This window comes from Diplotaxodon limnothrissa, linkage group LG16 (assembly GCF_057381915.1).
Source record: "Diplotaxodon limnothrissa isolate DT_005_m linkage group LG16, D_limnothrissa_male_GT1.1, whole genome shotgun sequence".
Lineage (NCBI taxonomy): Eukaryota > Metazoa > Chordata > Actinopteri > Cichliformes > Cichlidae > Diplotaxodon > Diplotaxodon limnothrissa.
The window spans coordinates 19,242,135-19,264,691 of NC_140611.1; the positions used below are offsets into that span (position 1 = coordinate 19,242,135).

General features: G+C 40.8%; 3 protein-coding genes and 1 non-coding gene across 4 annotated transcripts; 2 read left to right on the forward strand and 2 right to left on the reverse strand.

Moving 5' to 3' along the window:
* Positions 1-1,212: 1,212 nt before the first annotated feature.
* Positions 1,213-5,346, reverse strand: cep97 (centrosomal protein 97). The gene is made up of 11 exons (XM_085374229.1): positions 5,290-5,346; positions 4,453-4,595; positions 4,183-4,341; positions 3,967-4,068; positions 3,755-3,868; positions 3,496-3,662; positions 3,232-3,393; positions 2,948-3,123; positions 2,200-2,845; positions 2,038-2,113; positions 1,213-1,942 (listed from the first exon to the last, which is right to left on the reverse strand). Exons 1-11 carry the CDS (start codon positions 5,324-5,326, stop codon positions 1,454-1,456), a joined length of 2,271 nt encoding a protein of 756 aa, XP_085230355.1. The 5' UTR covers positions 5,327-5,346; the 3' UTR covers positions 1,213-1,453.
* A 525-nt stretch (positions 5,347-5,871) lies between these two features.
* rpl24 (ribosomal protein L24) lies at positions 5,872-10,479 on the forward strand. The gene is made up of 6 exons (XM_085374027.1): positions 5,872-5,921; positions 6,048-6,123; positions 6,772-6,882; positions 7,831-7,967; positions 10,134-10,197; positions 10,356-10,479. Exons 1-6 carry the CDS (start codon positions 5,917-5,919, stop codon positions 10,434-10,436), a joined length of 474 nt encoding a protein of 157 aa, XP_085230153.1. The 5' UTR covers positions 5,872-5,916; the 3' UTR covers positions 10,437-10,479.
* LOC146616035 (small nucleolar RNA SNORA23) lies at positions 7,109-7,289 on the forward strand. The gene has a single exon (XR_014906980.1). It is a non-coding gene; the product is annotated as a small nucleolar RNA SNORA23 (small nucleolar RNA).
* mpc2b (mitochondrial pyruvate carrier 2b) lies at positions 10,136-20,673 on the reverse strand. Its single transcript, XM_085374026.1, has 5 exons — positions 20,367-20,673; positions 16,353-16,393; positions 15,864-15,948; positions 15,185-15,296; positions 10,136-13,883 (listed from the first exon to the last, which is right to left on the reverse strand). The coding sequence occupies exons 1-5, from the start codon at positions 20,458-20,460 to the stop codon at positions 13,835-13,837; spliced, it is 381 nt and encodes a 126-aa protein (XP_085230152.1). The 5' UTR covers positions 20,461-20,673; the 3' UTR covers positions 10,136-13,834.
* Positions 20,674-22,557: the final 1,884 nt, after the last annotated feature.

The following is a 22,557-nucleotide window of genomic DNA, read 5'->3' on the forward strand; positions in this document are numbered from 1 at the left end:
ACATGTGCAGAGGAGAGAGAGTGGTAATATTTGAACAAAGGATGCTGAATGCAGAGCTGCCAGGGAGGAAGATAAGACAAGGATCACAGAGAATGTTCATGGATGTAGTGAAGAAGGACATGCATAGGGTTGGTGTGACAGAGGAAGATACTGGTGATATAGCACATTAGAGTAAATTGATCAAAAAGGTAGCACTTTTCAAATAATGGAAAACTGACTTTATGCTCAAAATATTTTCAATCTTATTTTCCAAGTAAAATCTGTTACGAGTTCATTACTTTTAAAGGCCACAGACATTCAGAAATTTATAGGCTGCTGTGTTCTACTAATTCTGATTTATAAGCCAAAGTAAGATGGATCGTGTCCTGGCATAATGATGGCTGCAGTGTGGTGGAGCTATATGGGGTAATGAAATTGAAAGTAACACACAGTGTGCTATTTGCCAGGGGGATAGAGAAGCTTTTCAAGGCAACACTCGATCACCATGGTCTAAACTGAAGTTTGTTAAATTTCAGAGATCCATTCATCTCAGAAGCATAAAGCATTTTGAATCCGTTCTTTTTTCTTTTTTTTTAGCAAACTTTATTTTTACTTTGGTTAGTTTTTTGTCAATGTGGCATGTATAAAATTTTCATTGTATAACTTTGTTGTTTATTGTACACTATACTGTTTTTATTCTTTATCCAGCCACTGTAGCACAAAAATTCCCTTGAGACCAATAAAGTATCTATTTATCTGTACTTGCATTATAGCTATGAGGTATAACAGATTATTTTAATGAACTGGAATTAGTGTAAATTAATTTACACTGATTTATTAAACATCTAAGAAATAATCACACAATAATGAGAATAACTTTAAATAAGACATTATAAAAATGAAAAGTAGATAGAAATTAGAAAATTATAAGTACATATTTATTTACATTTTTCACAAGATAGGGATACATGACATTTTTCTGTTGATTATCAGTTAATGCTGACCTGCAGTCAATACAAAGCAGGCCAGCCATCCACACTGGTTGGAACAACAGAGATATATAGTAAAGCATATGTGTCGTTACAAGTGCAATTCTTTAACACAGCAACTTCTACTTTTCCAAACAGTAGAAGTAACAGGTCACAACATGTCTGTCTTAGTAGGCAGAGGTAGTAACCTCTACTTTCACTTTACTGATACCTTCTTAAGTTACATCACATTCAGTGTCTTTACACAGAGAGGAAAATGTTCATTAATAAAAGAACGGATCAAAGTGTTGGAGTATAAAGAAGCACTAGAGCTACATTCAGAGGACTGTACTTGTTTCAATCTGGTTTTAGAGCTAAGACCACTGTTTTCTGGGTTATTAATTAAGATGACTGCAGAGAAAGATCTGTCTCTAAGCTTATGCTCAGTGTTAATTTACACACACTCAGTCAGTGGTTCTATACAGTTTTCTAACGGGTGAGGACTCTCAGGTAGAGCCAGGAGCTGATTCTGCTGCCTTCCCCATGGGGGAGCTAGTCTGTGCCACCTTGCTGGGTGATGCCGGTGAGGACGGCTGTGGCGTTTCTGTTCTATTGCTAACTGCCTCCTCTGCCTCCTCCCTCTGCTGTACAGAGGACAGATATTGCTCCAGCAGGCTGCAGTCTGCACTGTCTGCTCCATCGCTGCCATTAGCGAGGCCACTACAAACGGGGCTTAGCGCTCGCACTGTTTTCAGAGAGTCTGCTGTCCCACTGCTCAGGAAGCTGTCCTCTTGCGCCACCTGCTGATCGCAAGTCAACTGGAAGCCAGAGTCTGGGAAGGAGACATCTGTGCTGGGTGGGTTGGTGGTACTGGAAGCAACGGGTGGGGTGGCCTTGCAAAGTCCAGGGGATGAGATCTGAGCAGGGGTGGCGGCTTGCGTAACGACTGCCAGCTGCTGCTCCACAGACTGCTTCCACTGCTGCATAGCCTGGAACTACACACAAATCACACAGAACGTAAACTATGAATTTATGGACAGATTTCTTGAAACAATATTATACATATCTTACAATGTTAAACAGAAACTACCTCTTTCCATAGAAACTTCAAAGCTTCCTCCTGAACGAGCCTTTGCAGCCTCTCCTCCTCATACTGCTTCTGCACACTGCAAACAAACCAGATTCACTGTCACTGATTAACACCTATGCATCGCAGAAAGAGTATCACCAGTGCTGCTTGTCGGTCACTTACTGATCCAACTTCTCAGACAGGAAGAGGATGTGTTCCTGCATCCTGCGTAGACGGATTTCACTGCGCACCTCTCTGGCCATGGGGTGACAGCACCGCGTGTAATGGCCTCTCCACCAGGACTGTATTTTAATTGCAGCTCTGTCTGCTTCTGTCACACTTGATTTACTCTCAACTTCTTCCTGCTTCTGAGCTTCTTTCACCTCAGCTTTAACAAAATCACTATCTAGGTCATTCTGTAGAGTGCTAACTCTGACTCCTAGCAATCCACTAGATGTTGAATCTGTAGCAGAAATAACTTCTTCTCCTTCAAGCGTCTTTCTCTCGTGCTGCTCTACTGTGGGTGGATGCTGTGGATTGTTGGCGTTTTGCTTTTTGGACTGCGCTGGGTGCTTTGGTGCCAGGGAATCTGGCTCGAATGTCTCCGTCTCGTCCTCGCTGTCAGAGTGGGTCGATCGTGGCTCCAGATCAGGTGTGAAGGGGATGAAGGTGGACTCTGAGGAAAGTATGCTACTGTTGAGCTTGTCCTCACCTGTCTGCACATCCTCCAAATAAATTTGTTCCTCGCTGAGCCTTGGGCGACATACTATGGGCAGTGACGGATTGGAAGAGTCAGAGCTCACCCAGGTGTTAAACCGAACAACTGGCTCTACAGGAGAGCAGACAAATCAACGATTAGTGCTACAACCTAATTCAAATACATGATTCTCACTGGTCTTGGACCAGGGTGCCAGGCAGGCAGCCCTCTTACCTGTCTGCGGGACTGATGGAACAGCTGGTCCAGGTACAGTGATATTCTTCAACTCTCTGGCTCCCCCTTGTGGAACTCTATGTGACGGACTGTGACTCTCCACATCAAGCTGAGTTGGTCGAGGAGGACTGCGACAGCCTCCCCGGGTCTCCTCCAGCAGTTGTCTCTGATGAAACCTGAGACAGTTATGAAGGATTAAGAATGATGTGTGCTACCATGACCAAGAAGTGGATACTGGGTAATGATTTTTTTCCCTTGCAGTTTATCTATATTAAGATTTCAACCTCTGTTTACTGAGAATCTTCTCCAATTTGGCATCCTCAGCTGTGATGGCAGGTGATGCCGTCACAGGGCAGACAGTGGCCAGGTACTGCACCAGTTGAATGTGCTGCCCTGGTCGATATGAGCGACCTTTGCCCTGACTGTAGAGCCACTCAGCTTTCAGACTGTAAATTTAACAATAACACACAGCAAAAAAGAAAAAAAAAAGACACTCAGGCATTCTGATGCTTTTGTACTGATGATATTAAGCACGAGAATATACACACCCCTCTTTCTGTGTCACTACATAGCCATCCAGGACCTTCAGGCTCAGGCACCAACTCATGACATATGGCCGATAGTCGAAACCAGGCAGAGATGGGGTCGCCATAACACAAGGGTTGCTCATGATGGAAAGCTGCTCCAGCTCATGAAGTGGCGCCAGGTATGACATCTGGAGTAATCAGTTTATAGTCAGTCATAGTAATATTAGGTAATTTTAATATAACCAGTGTGACTGTATTAAATAAGGGAGAACATAATTACTTCATTAAGATCCCTAATCTCATTTTCTGCCAGGGAGAGAATAGATAATTGGGCAGGAAGGTGAGCGGGGACAGTTCGGAGTGTTGTGATGCTGTTTCCGTGAAGTAACAGAGTCTGCAACATTGACAGAAAATGATGCCGTCAAGAAAATCAACAATACCATTAATATAGGGCTAGTCTGAGCATATATTCAGAGGTCTCAGCACACTGACCTTTAGTGCCACCAGTTTGGTCAGATCACCAATGGCAGATATGTTATTGTCAGACAGATCCAAGTGTTGAAGAGAGACACAGTTGTTAAGTTGCTCAATGACCTGTGTGAAAGATTGCACAGTGGATTAAATATTTGTCATTACACATGGACTGAATTTGCTGTCAGTAAATTACAGGATCTGTGTAAAGGATGTTAAAATATCTCATATCCTCACCTTAATATTGTTGCCAGAGAGGTTGAGCCACTTTAGGTGAGGCAGATCTCTCAGCCCCTCAATGTAGCCTATACTGTTATTGGGAAGATTTAGGACTCTCAACTCTGTCAGCCGAGACACACCCATCATTCTCACCAGACGATTACTGGCTACAGACAGCTAAAGAAGGAAAAGAAAGAAAAGACATCAAATCATGAACTGGTGTGTGGTATCTGGACTCTAATGGCTGGGGAGATTATGTAGAAAATTTTAAACTAAAGGGTTTGTTACCTGCTGAAGGCCTGGATTCCTTTCTAGGTGGTCCAGCTTCATGATGTTGTTCCCGTCCAGGATGAGAGTGTGAGTGTCTTCTGAGCAGGTGAAACTGGGCTCCAACTTCTGCATACCTCGGGCTGAAAGATCCACCACAGGTCCTGGCAGGATAAAGAGATTCAGCAGACTTAAAAAGCACAATGTGGGTCTTGGTTTTCCATAAAGATATCTTGTGAAATCAGTCATGCACATTAAGTATATCTCATAAGTCAACAGCATTAGGCTTATCTTGAACCTGAACCTTTTTCCCAAATCCCAAATTTTGGTCAGTTTTTGTAGGCTACCCCTCTTGTACTCTACTAGAGGGTGGTGATGGGTTAATTATGGGCTACCCAGACTACTATAATAGCTTATGAATGGGTATAGAACTGTAACAACTAGCAACCTACCATGCAAAAAAAATAAAATAAAAATCTTAGTTACAGTTTCTGGCAAGTCCCCTGAATTAGTTTACATAATCTTCTATTGATCACTGTCATTTGAAGGCTAAGAAGGTCAAGAAATCAAGCCTCTGCCCAGTGTGCCTGTCTGTCAACACCTGCAGAACCTAAATTTGTCCCAGACAACCTGGTTTCATGTTTAAGGTTTCGGAAAACTTTGCTAAAACTTAATTTACAAATATGCCAGAAAAGGACTGACGCGTGATGTTTTAATGCTCATGAAAGGTGAACTAGCTAACGACAGCACTCTGTAGTGTTCTCCCGTTAACCTCCGCCGGTGAGAAACATCTTCCTATGGGCTACCTTTCAAAGGAATATTAATATGTTTGACTAAAATAGATGACCGACTACTTACCAGCATTTCTATCAAACTGTAAATCTGATACACCCATCCTATCGACCCAGACCACAGCTAGCGTTAGCTGTAGTAGGAAAGACAAGAAGCGTCTGTGTGTTGTCAAACTGCGTAATCGAGGGGCTCTGGGATTTGTAGTTCATAAAGGATGTCTCGCCCCTTGCAACGTTGCGTCTATGGAAGTCGAAAAGACTACAATTATCCTACAGCGCGCTAAGGTTGCTGAAACGCGCCAGCCAGATTTAAGCAAAGAATAAAGAAGGGAAACATTAACGTTAATAGGAAAAATGCGTCTGAAGTGACCATAGTTATCTCATATTTCATTTTAGAGTGTTTAATACGCTGCTGTTCTGTATTATTAAGCCAAGAGCAGCTAGCTAATTGCTTGCTAGGCAACCGTCTAAATGTGACGTCACCATTGTGCTGCTGGTCAATGTATAAATTTGACTAAAATATTTTTATAATAGAAAAAAATATATCGTATAGGTTCACTGATTTTAAAGCATTACTGAAACATTAACGGTCAGAATTTTTAAATTTGTTCACAAATATCAATCTCGTAGTCAGTAAATTCCGTTTCCGCATCCGTCATCTTTCTTTCCGGTTTTGTGCCCTCTCGTAGCCATCATGAAGTGAGTGTATGCAATGCTATCAAATGCCATCTCAGTATTTAAATAAATACTTTAAGGATGATAAGTACATTGAAAGAAACTATGTACGGTTCTCTTTCGCTGATGATCTGTATTTGTCGTTTTCAGGGTCGAGTTGTGCAGTTTCAGCGGGTATAAAATATACCCCGGCCATGGCCGCCGATACGCCAGGATAGACGGGAAGGTAACTAGCTGGCAAAGTCCGACACCGGTTTCTTCTCGCTCTGTCCCAAAACTATTTTATGAAGATCACTTTACCGGCTCAGCATTAAATATCCCCTGTGAATGTGATTTAAAATTTGTCTATTGAAAGACACTCACAACGGGCCCAATTGAGTCCTGTATAACCCGCTAATGTTAGCAGCTAAACGATAGCATTTTTAGGTTCAGCCACACGGGTGTATTTGACTGCGATAGTATTATGATAGATAACAGTCATAGAGACCTATAGGCTCTGTTGACTGTGACTTGTTCTGAAAAGAGCCTACAGGGGTTTTAGATAAAGTGTCATTTATTTGTGTAAGTACATCTAGGAGAAAACAAGATGCATAAGTATGTAGCTTCACTCAAAATGTGGCTCTGTCCTGAGCTGTTGCCTACTACTTATAATTAATGCAGTTAAATTTCGTTATGTATCAAGTTTATGATACTTGTGAACAGTTCCACAATGCAAGGTGTGCTTTAGATTCAGTTTTGTCACATATGACAGACTGCTGTCAGCATCCAAAGTCAGTTTGTAGCTCAGGTGGATAGTACAGGGTGTAATTGTCGTAATTAAAGGCAGACATGAGTAACATTCGGTTATTTAATTATTTATTTTTGTCTTTGTTAGGTGTTCCAGTTTTTGAATGCCAAGTGCGAGTCTGCCTTCCTGGCCAAGAGGAACCCCAGACAGATCAACTGGACTGTGCTGTACAGACGCAAGCACAAGAAGGGCCAGTCTGTAAGTACAATCCTGTATATGAGTTCATCATTTATATTTGTTTACAAGGAGACTGAAGTGAAAATGTAGCTATTTTTCCATGGCAGACAGACTTTGTGGGTCCAGCAGTTAATTGCTGTGTTGATACTGGTCATTTGTGAAACAGATAAACTAATCTTAGCTATTAGATATAAAAGTAGATCGTCACATTTACTCAAGCTCCAATTTATACATCAGACTGGCTGCGGGTGGATGGTGTGCACGGTGTTGGTCCGTGTTACGTGTTGTTGCTCAACTGTGTTTTGCAGACTGAGCAGCAGCGCTCACTCCACACCTGCAGCCACAGAATATCTGGAGATCATAGTACTGGCCTTTGACGTCTTTGCAGACATATTCTCATCGGTCAGCCTCCAAACTCTCCAACATGCTGACAGTTGCTACCTGTGGATGGATTGTGTGTAGTCCTGTTAAAGTAGTTCAAGGATTTGGTGTTGGCTTTGTGAAATTTAAAGGCAAACATAAGAAATGTGTTTTGTTTACAATATGCTGAGTTATTAAAACTTCTGTTACTCACCATTGCTGTAGCATGACAACGTATTTTACTCAATTTATCTCAGGTTTTTAGATTTTCATGGTTACAGCTGTTGACTGTTACGGTTCCTATGGATGGTGATGCATCAGAAAACACGCAAAACTGACTTGTTGGATGGCTAGACACATGCTTTAATACTGATTTTGCCATGCCTTAGATGGCAGTTTGAGAAAATTGGTTAATAACTGTTCATTTATGACTGCAACCACCCCTTTGGCGGTGTAGACTAGAGTAAATATGTAGACACATTTCCTTTCAGATAGATTAGCCACTCATTTCTTTGTGATTAACAGGTTTGTCTTCTATTCTTCATGTGAACATGAAAAACCATTATTTTTTTAAGTAAACCAATGTATTGTATTTTTTTTTTGTAACAGGAAGAGGTGGCAAAGAAGCGTACCCGCCGTGCAGTGAAATTCACGAGGGCCATCACTGGCGCCTCCCTGGCTGAGATCATGGCCAAGAGGAACCAGAAGCCCGAGGTCCGCAAGGCCCAGAGGGAGCAGGCCATCAGGTAAGAGGACAAAGTACCCTGTGTACTTTTTTTTTTTTTTTTTTTTTTTTGTCTTTTTTTGTCTTTTTTTTTTTTTGTCTTGTGATCTTGAAGGTGATAAAATTGTGTCAGAGTATTATTCGGAATAAAGAAGGGTTGGATTAGAATCCAGTGTAGACGATATTGGCCGACTTGCCCAGAGGTTGCATTGGGCATTTTATTGGTTTCATATTTTTAAGAATGAGATTTAATTGTGTTAGTTTTCATTAAAAAAAAAAATAGAATTTAATAAAACAGGAGAGTGCCTTTATGAGGGCATTGAAACGCTGACTGCAGGGACTTTTCATAGTAACACAGCAAGAAACAAATGATTTTCTTTGTTTCCCCCTGCAGGCTTAGCTGATACACAAACACAGCAGTCAAATATAATCTGAGTGAACATTAATCTGGGGCTTGCTTCAGCATAATTAAAATAAAGTGAATTACAGGGTGTTGCAGCACTTCCTGATTTAATTCTATTCTGCAGACTGAGTCCACTCTGCTGCTACACTAGACACTTAAATTCCTGATATTCATTACTTCAGGATTAGTTTTATCATCAAAGAACACATCTAACATTACTGAGTGATATTAGCAAAAGTCTCTGAATGCTTCTGGTCCTTTAAACACTCACCGAACAGTCAGAAAACCCCCAATATGAACTCCTGCATGAGAGAACAGCTGCACCTATGAACCTGAACTGATCACAAACATGCTGTATTTAAGCTTAATGTTATTAAAAACAAGAAAATACTGATGCTGCCACCGTCTTTAGATTGTTTTTTAAAGTTGTTGGTATTCTAGTCCAAGAAAATGAGGAAGCCTTTAGAGTTGCAACACTTAATCATTGATTGGAAATATTCAGTAAAAACAGCTTCTGATCAGCCTGTCAGTGTAATCAGTCACTGTAAATAATTACTACAGTGAACACTTTAATAGCACTTCAAGTTCACTTTGTTATTCCAGTCATAATAAAATACGATTATAAAGCATGTTTCTCACAGTGAGTGTCGCAAAAAGGGCTGAGGTCATGAGGAGCAACCAATGCTCAAGTTAAAAATAAAGTATTCAAATACATACCGTATTTCCCGGACTACAAAGCGCACCTGAATATTAGCCGCACAAGCTAAAATCAGGGGAAAATCCTGTTTTGTACATACATTAGCCGCACCTGACCAAAAGCCGCAGGTGTTTCCATGTTGACTTATCATATGTAAGAGAATATGCACAAAGCGAATTGTCAGGAAAGAGATGGCTGTTTGGAGACACACCCCTTTTATTAATATTTTGAAAAACAAGTTATGGGTACATATTTGCACATGTGCTGTGCTTCATAAATGAGTAACAAATGTAGTACATAACAGTAACCCAGAAAAATAGATTCGGACTACCTTTTAGGCTCAGGTGCAGTGACACGGCTTTAACAAGAAGAAAAGTCAGTCATTCACCACCATCTTCCTGCGCACTAAAACCACCAAAGTCCTCTTCTCCAGTGTCGGAAACGAACAGGCTCAGGATGGCTTCGTCATCCACTCTCAGCTTCTTTCCTTCGTTGTCACTTTCAAAACCAAAGAAATCCTCATTGTCAGTGTCGGAGTCGAACACCCTCTGAAGGGCCGTGGCGGTGTCCTCCTCTTCATCATGCAGCAGTCCAGCCCTTCGAAATCCGTTGGTGATCGTGGATGTTTGCGCACTTTTCCACGCTGTCAGGATCCACCGGTGGAGTTGAGCACAACTTGCTTTTCGCAAGTTTATCGCCGCTCGTCATCCACGACTCCAGCTGAACGCGTAGCGCTACTTTGAAGTTTGTTTTTCGCGCTACTTGTACGGCACTATGTTGCCTGGCGGATGGACATGTGACCAACATACCACTCTTGAACCCCGATCCTTCCGCCAGGCAACGTAGTGCCGTACAACAGCGGAACAAACAAAACAAATCGTCTTACGATATCACAAAAATCTTGGACAATCTATAGAAAAGCCGCACCTGACTAAAAGCCGCAGGGTTCAAAGCTTGTGCAAAAAGTAGCGGCTTATAGCCCGACAATTACGGTACATTAAAAAATTATATAAAGAAATTGTTGTTTTGAATTTTTTTTGGTCACTTTGATTGGTTTGGACTAAATTTGGTTCTCTTTGTTCTCTCAGAGCTGCCAAGGAGGCCAAGAAGGCAAAGCAGGCTGCAAAGAAGCCCGCTGCAGCACCTGCAAAGGTAAGAGCCAGTGCTCTGTGTTGAAGTTATTCAATAAGATGTCAAAACAAGTTTTTAGTTTCCCCACTGCATGCTCTTCAGGCTTCACTCGATTATTCAGCAACTTAATTCAAAGTTTTTCTTTGTGCAAGAACTTAGTTGATTTTCTTCTCCCATAGGCCGCTGCTAAGGCTGCACAGAAACCCAAGATCGCCAAGCCCATGAAGGTCAGCGCACCTCGCGTCGGTGGAAAACGCTAAACCTGACTCGCTGTTTATGGTTGTGAATAAAAATTTTGGTTGACCAACATTTATGCTCTGATTTTCGTATTTATTTGACAACTTTACTGAAGCCCAGGCAGCCCAACGTTTATGTATTTAAATTTATTTTTGTGACAATGAGCCTCATTTCCAAGTTCCATGAATTACAGTATTTGAATATTTTGTTTCAACATGACGGGACCATCATAGTGTCGTGGACAAACTCTTTTGGTGTTGTGGCAGGAAGGACATTCAGCATTAACTGGGTGACTCCTGGGAAATAACTGGACAGCTGAAAGTAGCTTGTGGTGTCAGGATGGTGCTAAAGATTTTACCCCAGCAGCCAGGTTAACCTGTAACAGGAAAGACATGGGTGTAAATACAAATAGCAGTAATGATCTCATTAGGTTTAGTGGTGCATAATTGGAACAGAGCTATTGTCAGGACTACCACTGTTCCTGCTTCATTTCAAACAATCTGTTCAGGTAGTCTCAGGAGCTTTGAAGGAAAGGACTTTGTTTTGTGAAAAAATTTCACCTCCATCCATGAGGCTGCTTTAATCCCAAAAACATCTTCACTAAACTTTAAAGTCCAGTTGCTTTCTTTCCAAGCTCCTGAGACTACTGTGATCTGGATGACTGATAACCTACACAGACATAAGATTATGTTCAGATTATTTACCACAAATAACCTGATATGAACTGAAAAGACATGTTAAGTAAGATTAGCACTTGGCTTGCCTCACTCATTAGATTTGTTGAGCCTGTTTTGAATGGCAAAAAAGTTAAATGACCTCATAGCCATCCTACTCTGACCTTTGTAAACGCCTAATAACACCGGTGAGCGGGATCTAAAGTGGCTCAGGTGGTGCAGGGTGTGTGATCTCTTTCAGATCACTGAATGCTGTCCACACAGAACTTTGCCTTTAAACAGAGCTAAACGTTTTTTTTTTTCTTCAATCTTTCATCACACGGCTCCGAAGCTGTTACAGAGTTGTAGTTCACAGTGTAAACAGAAGGGGGAGTTTTTGTTTCATCTTTATCACCTCTCAACCTGAGCTCATCTTATGGAATTAAAGGTGTTTATACTGATGACCCCAGCTCACACCTTTATGCAGTCAGAGAAACAAATGGAGCAAAGCTCTTCCTGGTGACTCAGAAATGATTCAGTGACTGATCAAGTGTTTGAAGGACATTTGCAAGTTTTTATGGCTGCTGCTTTTGTAATAATTAAGCTATGGTTATTTTGATTAGTTTAATTATTATTCAATAAATGTTAATCATGTGAAACAAAGATCCTCAGTGCTTACTAGGTTTAAGTGGTACTTTAAAGCTGAACTTTCACATAAGCAAAACATTTTTTTACTGTTATAGACGTGGAAAAAGGAAATGTTCATGCTGGGTGATCTTTTGCCTTGAAAGTGAGTTGCCTGAGTAACGGAAAACAGTTTATTAGGTACACAGAAATAGTTGGATCTCATTTTGTCTCCAGAACTGGAGCTGGAAGCATTCCTCTGACATTTTGGTCCATGCTGATATGATAGTGTCAAACAGTTGCTGCAGATTCGTCCATGATGCAACTCTTGTGTTGGATTGAGGTCTAGTGACTGTGATACGATTGAGCTTTCTGACATCGAGAGTTATCCTGCTGGAGGCAGCCAGGTGGACACACTGTGGTCATATAGGGACAGACATGGTCAGCAACACTACTCAGGTGCTATAAAGAGTGATCACTTGGTACTGAGGGGTCCATCACACCATCAAAAGCCAGAAGTGTGGATATAAGGCATGGTGGATGCATGCTTTCAGGTCGTTTAAGCAAAATTGACCCTACTATCTGGATGTTGCAGCAGAAATCAAGACACAGCAGGCTAAGAAAAAGGTTTCCAGTCGTCTATCATCCAATTTTAGTCATGCTGTTTGAGTTTCATTTGAATTATTGTTGCCTTCCTTTCAGCTGGAAGCAGTCTGGCCATTCGCCTTTGACATCAAAAAGGCATTTTCACCCAGGGAACTGCTGCTCACTGTCTATTTTCTTTCGAAAACTTGGAGGTGGTTGAGGAAAATTGCCAGTAGATTAGCACTCAAACCACGCCTCCTTCACAGTCACTTAAATCACCTTTCTTCCAAATTGTGATGCTCAGTTTGAACTTTGTGAGGTCGGCCATGTTTACATGCCAAAATGGACTGAGAATTAGCCATGTGATTGGCTGATTAGATGAGCAGTTGAACATGTATACCTAATACAGTGGCCCCTGAAATATACATTCCTCCACAAATGGTGGATCCCATCATTCCAGCTGTTCTTAGAGGAGCACTGTAATAAGTGAAGCGATGTTAGTGCGGAAAAATGTTGATCTCTTATTATTCTTAGTCAATGCTAAAAATTTAAATCAGCTGTAGGCATCAAACCATATTTATTAGCATTAGACAGTCATCACAGAGCCATAACGATCAATCCTCAAAAGTGCCATTTGTTCAGTCTTCTAATTAATTGTTAGCACTAATTATTGCTAAATTAGTCAGGGGTTAATTTATACAATGGGAAGACCTCAAATAATTATTGTTACACAAAAACTATAGAACACCTTCATCAGAACAACAATTTTGATAATAGAGCGCTGTTAGTGTGTCAGTACGTGCTACCAATCAAGACAAGGCTTCAGAGGTTAAATATGTTGCATTAGGTAAGTATTCCTGAAACACAATTAGAAAATAACAGTATCTTCCTATACAGTTTTGACTGCAAATTTTTAATCAAGTAATTCATAAATCAACATTTGAGTTAACACAGATTTAAAGTCATTAAATGGAAGAAATCGTTACACGGTAATCAATGACAATTTAATGATCTCAAGCGGGACATGATGATCAAATTATAAATAAATCAAAAGGTTAAGTGCAATGACATCCTTAATTTCATCTGGACACATTCCTTAAACCATGTTCAACACAACTCTAAGAGTTACATGTTTCGTTTTTTTGGGAATTGTCTGCCTGAGGTACTGATTGCTACACCTGAAAAATCGATGATGGAAAAGGCAAAGACCTCCCAGCAAGTGTGCAAGATATAAAGGATGAACTTAAATTAAACACTGTACAATCACAGAACGTGTTGAACAAGAAGTATTTGTGCGTTGATGACCATTCTTGAGCGTGTGTTGACTACAGTTTAAAAAGAAAAAAGAAAAAAAAAAAGCTTTGTTTTCCTTCCCTCCCTCAGCACACCCTGAGGAAATGTGAAACTTAAAGAAAAGTGCATATTTCCAACAGGGACAACTGGCTTAATGTGGTAGAACAATGGTTATTATGGCATGGATGTTATGGAGACAGCATGGTGTGATGTCGAGATGATAAGAAGTCTCCCTTTTAGTCCGCTGCAATGGAGCGTCGATACACTCAGGACTCCGCAGCCTGTTTGGCCTCCGCCTTCTTATCCTGCTCGTACCTGTTAGATGATTAAAAACAAACAAACAAACAAACAAAACAAAAACATTGTTTAAATTGCCTCTTAACTAAAAATAGTGTTCCATGTTAACTATGGCCAAAGCTTCAGATAAGGACCATAAAATAATCCCAGTGAGCTCAGATGTCTGCTGAAGAAACTGACCAATCAGATGAAAGTGGGGCTTAAAGAGACAGGAACTCAAATTTTCAGAGAGACCATGAACTGATGTGCTGCATCAAGTACTAGCTGAACATGAAATAATAATAAATAAAATATAGAAATCGTGCAAAGCTACTTTGGTAGAGTTCTAGAATACAAATAAAGATACTTTCAGCTGCTCCCTTATTTCCCAAGGGAGTACCACAGAGGAAGGATCCACCGATTCAACGGCGGATGCCTTCCTCACACAACCCTCCCATTTGTCCAGGTATGGGACCATCACTAAGAGTGCAATAGCTTGTGATCCCCCCCCCCGACTGGCTTTCGTGTCTCCTCTTGGGCTTGAACTGGGATATTGTGGATGTGCCGGGAAGCTATGTTCACTAAAACACTAAAAATCTAGTGGTATGAATACTTAGCAGCAACTCATCTCAGCGAAGGGACTAGTTTGTGTAGCAAAACTGAATTCCAAGAATCACTTGACTGATACACTACTGTGCAAAAGTCTCAAATCAAGTCATTTTTAAAAACTTGTTTCCGATGAGCTAAACTTTCCTGTAATTTTTTTTTTAAGTCCTGTTGAGCAATAGTTCTCCAGACTTTGTGAAGGTCTTTCAACATTGTTGAGACAGGTTTTTGCTGTCTCAGCAAGTGGTGTTGGAGATCTTGCCAAAATTTAATAACAGTGCAGAAAAGTACAGACTGGCCTCCCCAGTCCAAAGAAGAGATTTGAATATCCTTCACAAAGCCTGGGGAACTATTCCTGAAGACTACTTAGATAAATGAGAAGAAAGCTGTCAAAGAGAGTTCAGTGTGTGTTGAAGAATAAAGGTGGTCTTAACAAATATTGACTTGTAATTGAACTCTCCTCTGATAGAGTTCAGCTGACACTAGAAAGCAAAGCACACATGAAGACTACACTACATTATACATTCACTATAGCTACAGCACTCTAGGGTCAAACATTAACATGCCTGCATGATTTCATATCAGTAATGATTAAGAAATAAGCACTCTACATAAGGCTACTGTGCAATTATCTTGCATTCCTTATTATAACTAATCTTTAAAATGCTTCTAACAGTGATTATGAGCTCATGTAACCCACTGGCAGAAACATCATTTACTGTGCATTCACACACCTCCAGATCCTGTAAAGCTGTGAGGCTCCGGCACTGCCGACAAAGAAGTTGACAGCAAACAGGTTCCAGTTTTTCGGGATGATAACCAACGAATATCTGGACCAGATGAGCCCTGATGGAGAAACAGAACAGGAGGAGTGAACGTGACGCACACTGATGGTACACCAGGGTCACTCCTCAGGACAGAGTCTGTGTTTTGGCCAAAGAGTCGCAGATAAGATTTGTTTGAAGAGACATAGTGCAAAAAAAAGTGGAACAAAACAGGCGACCTTTAACACAGATTGGTTAAAAAAATAAAAAATAAAAAATGAATATGGAAAAACCTGAATACTAGACAGAGATCAAGTAACGAGATGTGAAATGTACAACAACAACTCAAGGCAGAGCTTAAGAACTACAAACTATGCATTACCTCTTTCAAAGTTTAAACCAGGATTAAGTTTCCAGTTAACCTTTTACTCACTGAAAACCCTAAATTAAGAAAAAGACTCAAAGGTGTCGACCAGCTGTGAACTCTGCCCAAGGGGAATATTCTGCAAAAGCCCCAGAGAAAGACTTACCAGGGAAACTTTTCCATTAAACTGTCCATTGTCTCGCACAAAACCCATTTGGATGTACGTACGCGTTTATTCCAAACTGACACATTATGAAGTCGACTTGAGTTTCGGTGTCGTCTCACCTGTGGCCGTCAGCACTGCAGACTGAGAGGTACTGAGTTTGTCTGCTGGTCGAGTCATATCAGCCAAACCAGCTCCAACCAGACCCTGTAGAGAAGAGACTGATGTATTTACTCCATTAATGATCAGTCAGTTTTAAATGAGAATCCCAATAATCACACAGTGGTAGTGACAGGTTTTTAAAAAATAAAATATTCTGGAATAACTATAGACCCATAAAAAAAAACAAAAAAAAACATCCAAATAACACAATCTTCTTATTGACAGAACTGCCACGTGTGACAAATTTCATCCGAAGGAGTCAAGAGTTAACAAGGGAACTACTTGTGTCAGATAATGTGCGAGCTACAGGGTAAGAGGCTTAACTGCTGACTGTCTGCTAATGAGGTGCGGATAAAGGCATGCTTGGTAGCAGTTTTAAATAAATCATATTTTTAAAGTCTGTCTGCACTTTATGCTGTGGCTTACGAGCTGGGTGAATGTGCACTTACCCATTTAAACACTGGGGCCCAGAAGAAAACAGTTTTCGGACCTACAGAAAAAACAAAACATAAAATCACACCGTTTAGTTTTCCAGAGGTAACCAGCTTTCCCACAGTATTAACCATACACAATACATTTGAGGATAAATAAAAGCTCCTGATATGAAGGCTGTTTCTCTTATAGAAAATTATACAATGACAACCCAGGTTTGAGCTCATTTAGAAACTGGTGGTTGAGGGGTGGAAAATAAAAACACATAAATAAATAGCTACAGCACAGAAGTGTTATATTTTGGTAGTGATACTGCATCATCTCGTGTACCACCCTCCTATTAATTGAGCAGACTTGTATTAAATAAGCAAACATATGACACTTATGCTGGCATAAGTGGTTGCTGGTTGGCCAGAGCTTGAGGACATCGCACACTCACGACTACTCCTGACTGCAAGGCGATTGCACAGGTCGCCTTTTTTCAGGCAGGATGCTGTCAGCTCAATCCACTCTGATTTTCAAATGTTTGCAAATAATCGCTGTCTAATTTATAAATGCAGAAACTGCTAACATGTTGCCATCACTCTGAATACGTTCCTGCTAGCATCAACTGGCTGCCAGCTAGTTGCATTCTGTTTATGTTTCAATAGAAGAGGAAGGCTGCTGAGCGTAAATGCAGTGGTCAATATGAATTTCTATTTATGCAGTCAGCAGGAGATATGGGATGTTTGACGATTTATCGCAGTTAACTGCCGAATTATCAGAAACAAACTGCGTGTAATTGCCAACTTGACCCCATTCAGTTGCAGGCTGATCGACTGTCTTATGGCAGATTTAATCACAACTTTATCTTATTGACTAAAACAGATGTTGAAAAAGGTAAACTTTGACACAATTTGCATTTAACAAAAATTTGTTAAACTCACTATGAGTTACTGCAGTACTCAACATATCGCAAAATGTTAGAGACCACAAGAACCTTGTAACTGGAGAGAAGTACTGCGATAACATTGTATTGAGGGGTGTCTGGAGATTTTCATCACCAACAGTATCACCGTTACACATTTTGTCCACAGGAAAATACTGTGAAGCTGACTTTTACTCTCTGTGCTCACAAAAAGATAATTTGTGTCAAGAGGATTGATAATAAAAATGTTCTGTTTCTATACTTTCATATATTTTGGGTGGTCAGTTATCAAGTTTAAATGTCACTTTATAAACAAAACCAATTCAGAGATCAGCACATTAATAGATTCTGAAAGCAACAACTAGCTGCAGTCCTTAATGTAATAAAAGACCATGTGATAACATTGCCACAGTTTTTTTTTTTTTGTTTTTTTTTTTTTAAAATAGCAATACCTTTACACCTTTGAACTCCTGTCAAACAAACACCACCTCAACAACCCTGATGCAATCGTGGCGTTATTACATCAGAACTGGAAAGCAGCAACAGAAAACATCAGATGATCAGGACATCACAGCACTGGCTGTTAACACTCAAAATATAATGCTCGTATTTGAGCTCACTGAGTTTTTCCTGCTTAAGACATCCAAGCTCTGGAAGAGTGAAAAGCTCAAATCAAAACCACACCAATGGATCTGAGTGTCACAGATCAGACACTCGGTGTCTGTGAGCCACTGGGAGGAGACTCACAAAGACTTAATTAGCCACAGCACAGTGAAGAAAAGCTGCTGGTCTGGAATCAGCATTCCCGGCAGCGCTGCGGGGCAAAACAGAAACTAGAGCGTTTGTGGCTGCCAATCATCTTTGAGGGAGTGGGCTTTTGTCTCCACCCCTTCATACCTGATCAGAAAAGTTGTCCTTGACAACCCCGGAGCTCCAGTACCCTTTCTCAGACAAATCTAAGACCAGTATCACCAGTGACACTAGTTACTCCTTAACCAAGATCCCTTTAGATAATATCAAGTGTCCTCAATACATAAGCAAGACTTACGAGAAACACCTTCAGTTTAGTTTGTGCTTCAAATGAGAGCTAAAGATTTTAGCACAGTGTTCTGAAGGGCATTGCTGCTTAATTATAGTGTGTTATACTCGTAGGCGATTCTTCTGTATTTATACTACCCTGACTGATAAATAGTGAGAAAATATACCTTCATGAGGGAAAGTGGGAGGTGAGTGCACAAATACCAGAAATGTTCAGTGTGCATTGCAACTCACTGGATAAGGATGATATAGACATGGCCAAATTTGTTATTGGGTCTGGTTTTATTTAGAGTTTATCGTCATCTTTAAATCGTTAAAAACAAAACAAAGAAACAAACAACAAAAAACACCAAAACTGTCAAATAGAAATATGGAGCTACCAATTATGGGGGTCCCCTTGAGAAGAATAATCGAGCATCTAAAAGTAGTCAAGTTTATTCTACACCTCCTACTTCACTCTGCTCAGTGTAGGTGCCGCACGGCCACGCTCCTGGAAATCTAGTCTGTTCTGAGAGGTTAGCCAGCATGATAAAAACAAACAACAGTGATCATGTTGTCCCCAACAAATCCCTTTATGAACAAACTGTTGCCTCCAACTTTCTCAGCACGGCCTTTAAGTTAGGTGTGTGGCAAATTTGTCGGGGGACAAAACAAGTGGGTGCCAAAATCTGGATTTCAGCTGTGCAGAGCATAGATTTGATTGAAGTGAGCTGTGTTTGTGTCCCTGCTGTGCTTGATACCAGGCACACAAAAAAGTAAGTTAGAACAGTTTTATTTGCAGATTTAGCAAGGATCATATCCAGGATACCTGAGCACAAAGAAGGAGGGGTGTCACCAAATAGAAACATTACCCACTTTATCCAAGCTCAGATGATGTGCAGCAGTAACAAGAGGACACCGCATTCAAAAATAGAAGTAATCCACAGGGTCTTTAGCTGCCCTGATTCATGCAACTCATGCATTACATTTTAAGAGTAAGTATGCAGATTCGGCACTGAAATAAGGAGGTGCTGCTGAAACAGCTGGCTGCATCTGGATTACGTTGAGACAGCTGCTTATTCTTTGAGGCAGTGCCAAACAAGCTGCTGGGAGGACATGGTCACTGTTCCATTTATCTCGGAAGTTTTATGCCAGAGCATGATGTCACTCCTGAGTTTAAAACTTGCCAGTTGTAAAGCCGGAAAAGCGAGGATCTGTTTTTCTACCCTGCGAGGTAGAGCAATTCATTCATCACTAGCTAGTGCACGTTCATAGATAGAGCTTGGTCTGTTCCCTGTGTATTAAGTCACAAACACACAACACTTACAGTACACAAGCCAAGTTTTACTAATTTTTTTGTCCACTGTTGTAATGGTGGACCATAAATTAGGCCAACCTTTTAAGTTGACTGGAGGGCATTCCAGCTGAAACTTCCATCTTGGAAGTCAGCATTTCTGATTTCAGATGGAATGGAACATATCTGTGATTCACAGTTAAGTAGATAAATAACAGAAGTAAAGCCTGAACAGAAAAAAGTAGCAGAGAGCATAACGGGTTTTTTACTTCTGCAATCAAACAGATTTTGACCTTCCACCAAAAGAAGAAAATCAGTTTTTGTGCAAGTTGGGCTTAATTTATTCAAAACCAAGTTACGACCAGGAAGCAGCATGAACTTCTGTTTAGCCAACCTTAACTATATGAAACCAATCAGGCTTACATTCATAGTCACTCTCCAGAGGCACAATACTACTTTTCTTATCAAACCGAGCATGCGACTACATAGTTTAGTGATAAAGGACTGATTGAAATGCACAGTTAAACACCCAGAACGCGATAAACTGAATGAAAGTGGGTTTGGCTTCCTCCACAGACCGAGGTTCTTGGCTCAGCCCGCGTTATCCCGGAAGGTTACAGATTACACTGACAGCGCAAACACAATTAATTTCATGCAGCTCGGGCATCGGCGCAAGAGATGCTACTGTGATCCCTGAACGATGCGGTGCAGAAAGGTCAGTGCATCCTCATCCCATATCACGGCTGGACAGGGCGGCTGCGGTCACCCACCTCCCAATACCAAACAAACTCATTACGGTCAACTGTGTCTTACCTGCCGGGTGGTTGTACACAGGTCTCAGCTTGGCGGGCAGCATGTGCTCGATCCTGTCCAAAATCCTGTGATAGGACGCTCTGAGCGCAGCCATGATGAAGGTGTTGATAATGAATGCGAGAGATGAGCGGAAACTTAGTAGCAAGCTCGCAAAACTGTTAGCTCGGCGAGTAGCTAGAGACCTTTAAAAGCTGTTTGTGAGATTTAGATACGGCTCAGAGAGGATCCTGCTGTCGACCTTCTCCCGGTGGTACTGTGACCGCTGCTAATGGTGCTAACTGTCAGTAGCTTCTCCCACTCTGACACGACGAGGTGACTTTCTGTACGATGCAACCTACCGCGTGACGGCGGGGCTATAGGTTTGCGCTATTCTCATTGGGCACTGCGGTCATACCCATGATGTGATTGGTTTACACAGGCCTGTTAGGTTATTGGCACAGTTTGTGCCAACTGGGTGGAGCTAAAAGTAAGAACAAGTGGAAGAAACATTGGACCAGACGCCTGGTTAAAGAAAATAGTAATGATGAGATATTGTATTTTATGCTTGAGGGCCAGAGAATGTTTAACAGGAGGGAAAAACCTTACAGGATAGATATATGTGCAATATGTGCAATAAATTGTCCAATGGGTCCAATGTGCAGCCATGAACTACACATATAATATTGTAAAAGTGATGAGACATTTAATGCACAGAAGATATCGTTACTGTGCAAAGTCTTTCGCCTCCCCATATTTTTTATTTATTTTTCGCTGGCAACTCTGGTAAACAAGATCAGAGATTTCTTGAAATGTGTGCAGATGTGGTGAGAAATTAAGATGCACTCATCATGGACGTGAATGTTATGGTAATTTGGAGCTTTTAATGATTTCTCGGAGCTGTTCTTTTTCCTAAGTAATATGACTCAACAATATACATTGAAGTTTGAATTTTGTTTTAGAGTTTCTCTTATCCACACTAGTGATGGGAAATTCTGACTCTTTTTAGAGAACCGGCTCATTCAGCTCGACTCACTAAAAAGTGCCGGCTCTTCCAATAGCCAACAGGCACTTCAGGTTGTTTTGTTACTTTAATTAATTTATTATTAACAACAATATAAAATTATGCACAAAAGGAATTACTAATGCAAAAAAAAAAAAAAGTGGTTTTATTTATATATGTTTATAGATAAATATATACGGTGGCCCCTAGAGACAAAGCACGTACACACTACAAAGCATGTTGCTAGTGTTAACTGAACTTCCTTACACAATTGAAAGCATATGTGTATTGTTTGTGTATTTATACACAAACACTCATATATGTTCAAATAATAATTGTAAAAAAATGTTTATTTACCAAATTCGGTCATTGGTACTTCCTGGCTTGTGTAGCCACTAGGTAACAAAATCTCAACACGCTTCCCCTTGCATCGAAAAAAAGTGCGAGAGAGAGGGTGAGAGAAAGAACTTGTTGAAAGCTTCACTAAAGATTTGGTTCTGCACGCTATAAGCAAAATAAAAGAGGCAAGGAAATTGCCTCCAGGGGCAGATAAAGCCATTATGAACAGGTTTACCCACAGGATTTGGGCTAAAATTTTGTCCCAAAACCTTAAAATGTCCTTAAAGAACACTGAAGAAGTCAGTGTGAAAGTTGCGTTTTCAAAAATACCTGGGTACATGTGGACATAGCCTAAGTGGATAACATTTTTAATTAGAATTATTTGTTGTAAAGGTTAAAACCAGACTAGTTTAAAATAATAGGCTCATGAACCACCTGGTTGAAAAAAAATGTCACCACAGGAATGTTACAATAGGTATAGGCTGCTGGAGGACTCCCATGATGCACTGAGTATTTCCTCTCCAGTCAACTTTCTCATTCAACATGTGTTAATAGACCTCTCTGCTGAGTCATACTTGTTATTAATCTCTGGCTCTCTTCCACAGCATGTCCTTTATTCCGTCTTCCTTCTCTCACCCCAACCGGTCGCAGCAGATGGCTGCCCCTCCCTGAGCCTGGTTCTGCCGGAGATTTCTTCCTGTTAAAAGGGAGTTTTTCCTTCCCACTGTCACCAAAGCGCTTGCTCATAGGGGGTCATATGATTGTTATGAATGTAGTGACAGCGTAAAGACAGCCTGTTCTTCTGATTTTCAGATGAATTTTGGGAGCCATTTTAACATTGGTTTCTATGGAAAAGTTGCAGCGAGGAGGGTG

Excerpts from the sequence above, each read along its gene's own strand:
- cep97 (XM_085374229.1), bottom strand. The coding sequence starts at position 5,326 with ATGGGTGTATCAGATTTACAGTTTGATAGAAATGCTG. Across the intron at positions 3,394-3,495 it reads GTAGTGACACAGAAAGAGGG|TCTGAAAGCTGAGTGGCTCT; the intron begins GTGTGTATATTC and ends TTAAATTTACAG. Across the intron at positions 1,943-2,037 it reads TGAAGTTTCTATGGAAAGAG|TTCCAGGCTATGCAGCAGTG; the intron begins GTAGTTTCTGTT and ends ATTTGTGTGTAG.
- rpl24 (XM_085374027.1), top strand. Across the intron at positions 6,883-7,830 it reads AGCACAAGAAGGGCCAGTCT|GAAGAGGTGGCAAAGAAGCG; the intron begins GTAAGTACAATC and ends TTTTTGTAACAG. Across the intron at positions 10,198-10,355 it reads CCGCTGCAGCACCTGCAAAG|GCCGCTGCTAAGGCTGCACA; the intron begins GTAAGAGCCAGT and ends CTTCTCCCATAG.
- mpc2b (XM_085374026.1), bottom strand. The coding sequence starts at position 20,460 with ATGGCTGCGCTCAGAGCGTCCTATCACAGGATTTTGGACAGGATCGAG. Across the intron at positions 15,297-15,863 it reads TGCAGTGCTGACGGCCACAG|GGCTCATCTGGTCCAGATAT; the intron begins GTGAGACGACAC and ends TTTCTCCATCAG. Across the intron at positions 13,884-15,184 it reads CAGCTTTACAGGATCTGGAG|GTACGAGCAGGATAAGAAGG; the intron begins GTGTGTGAATGC and ends ATCATCTAACAG.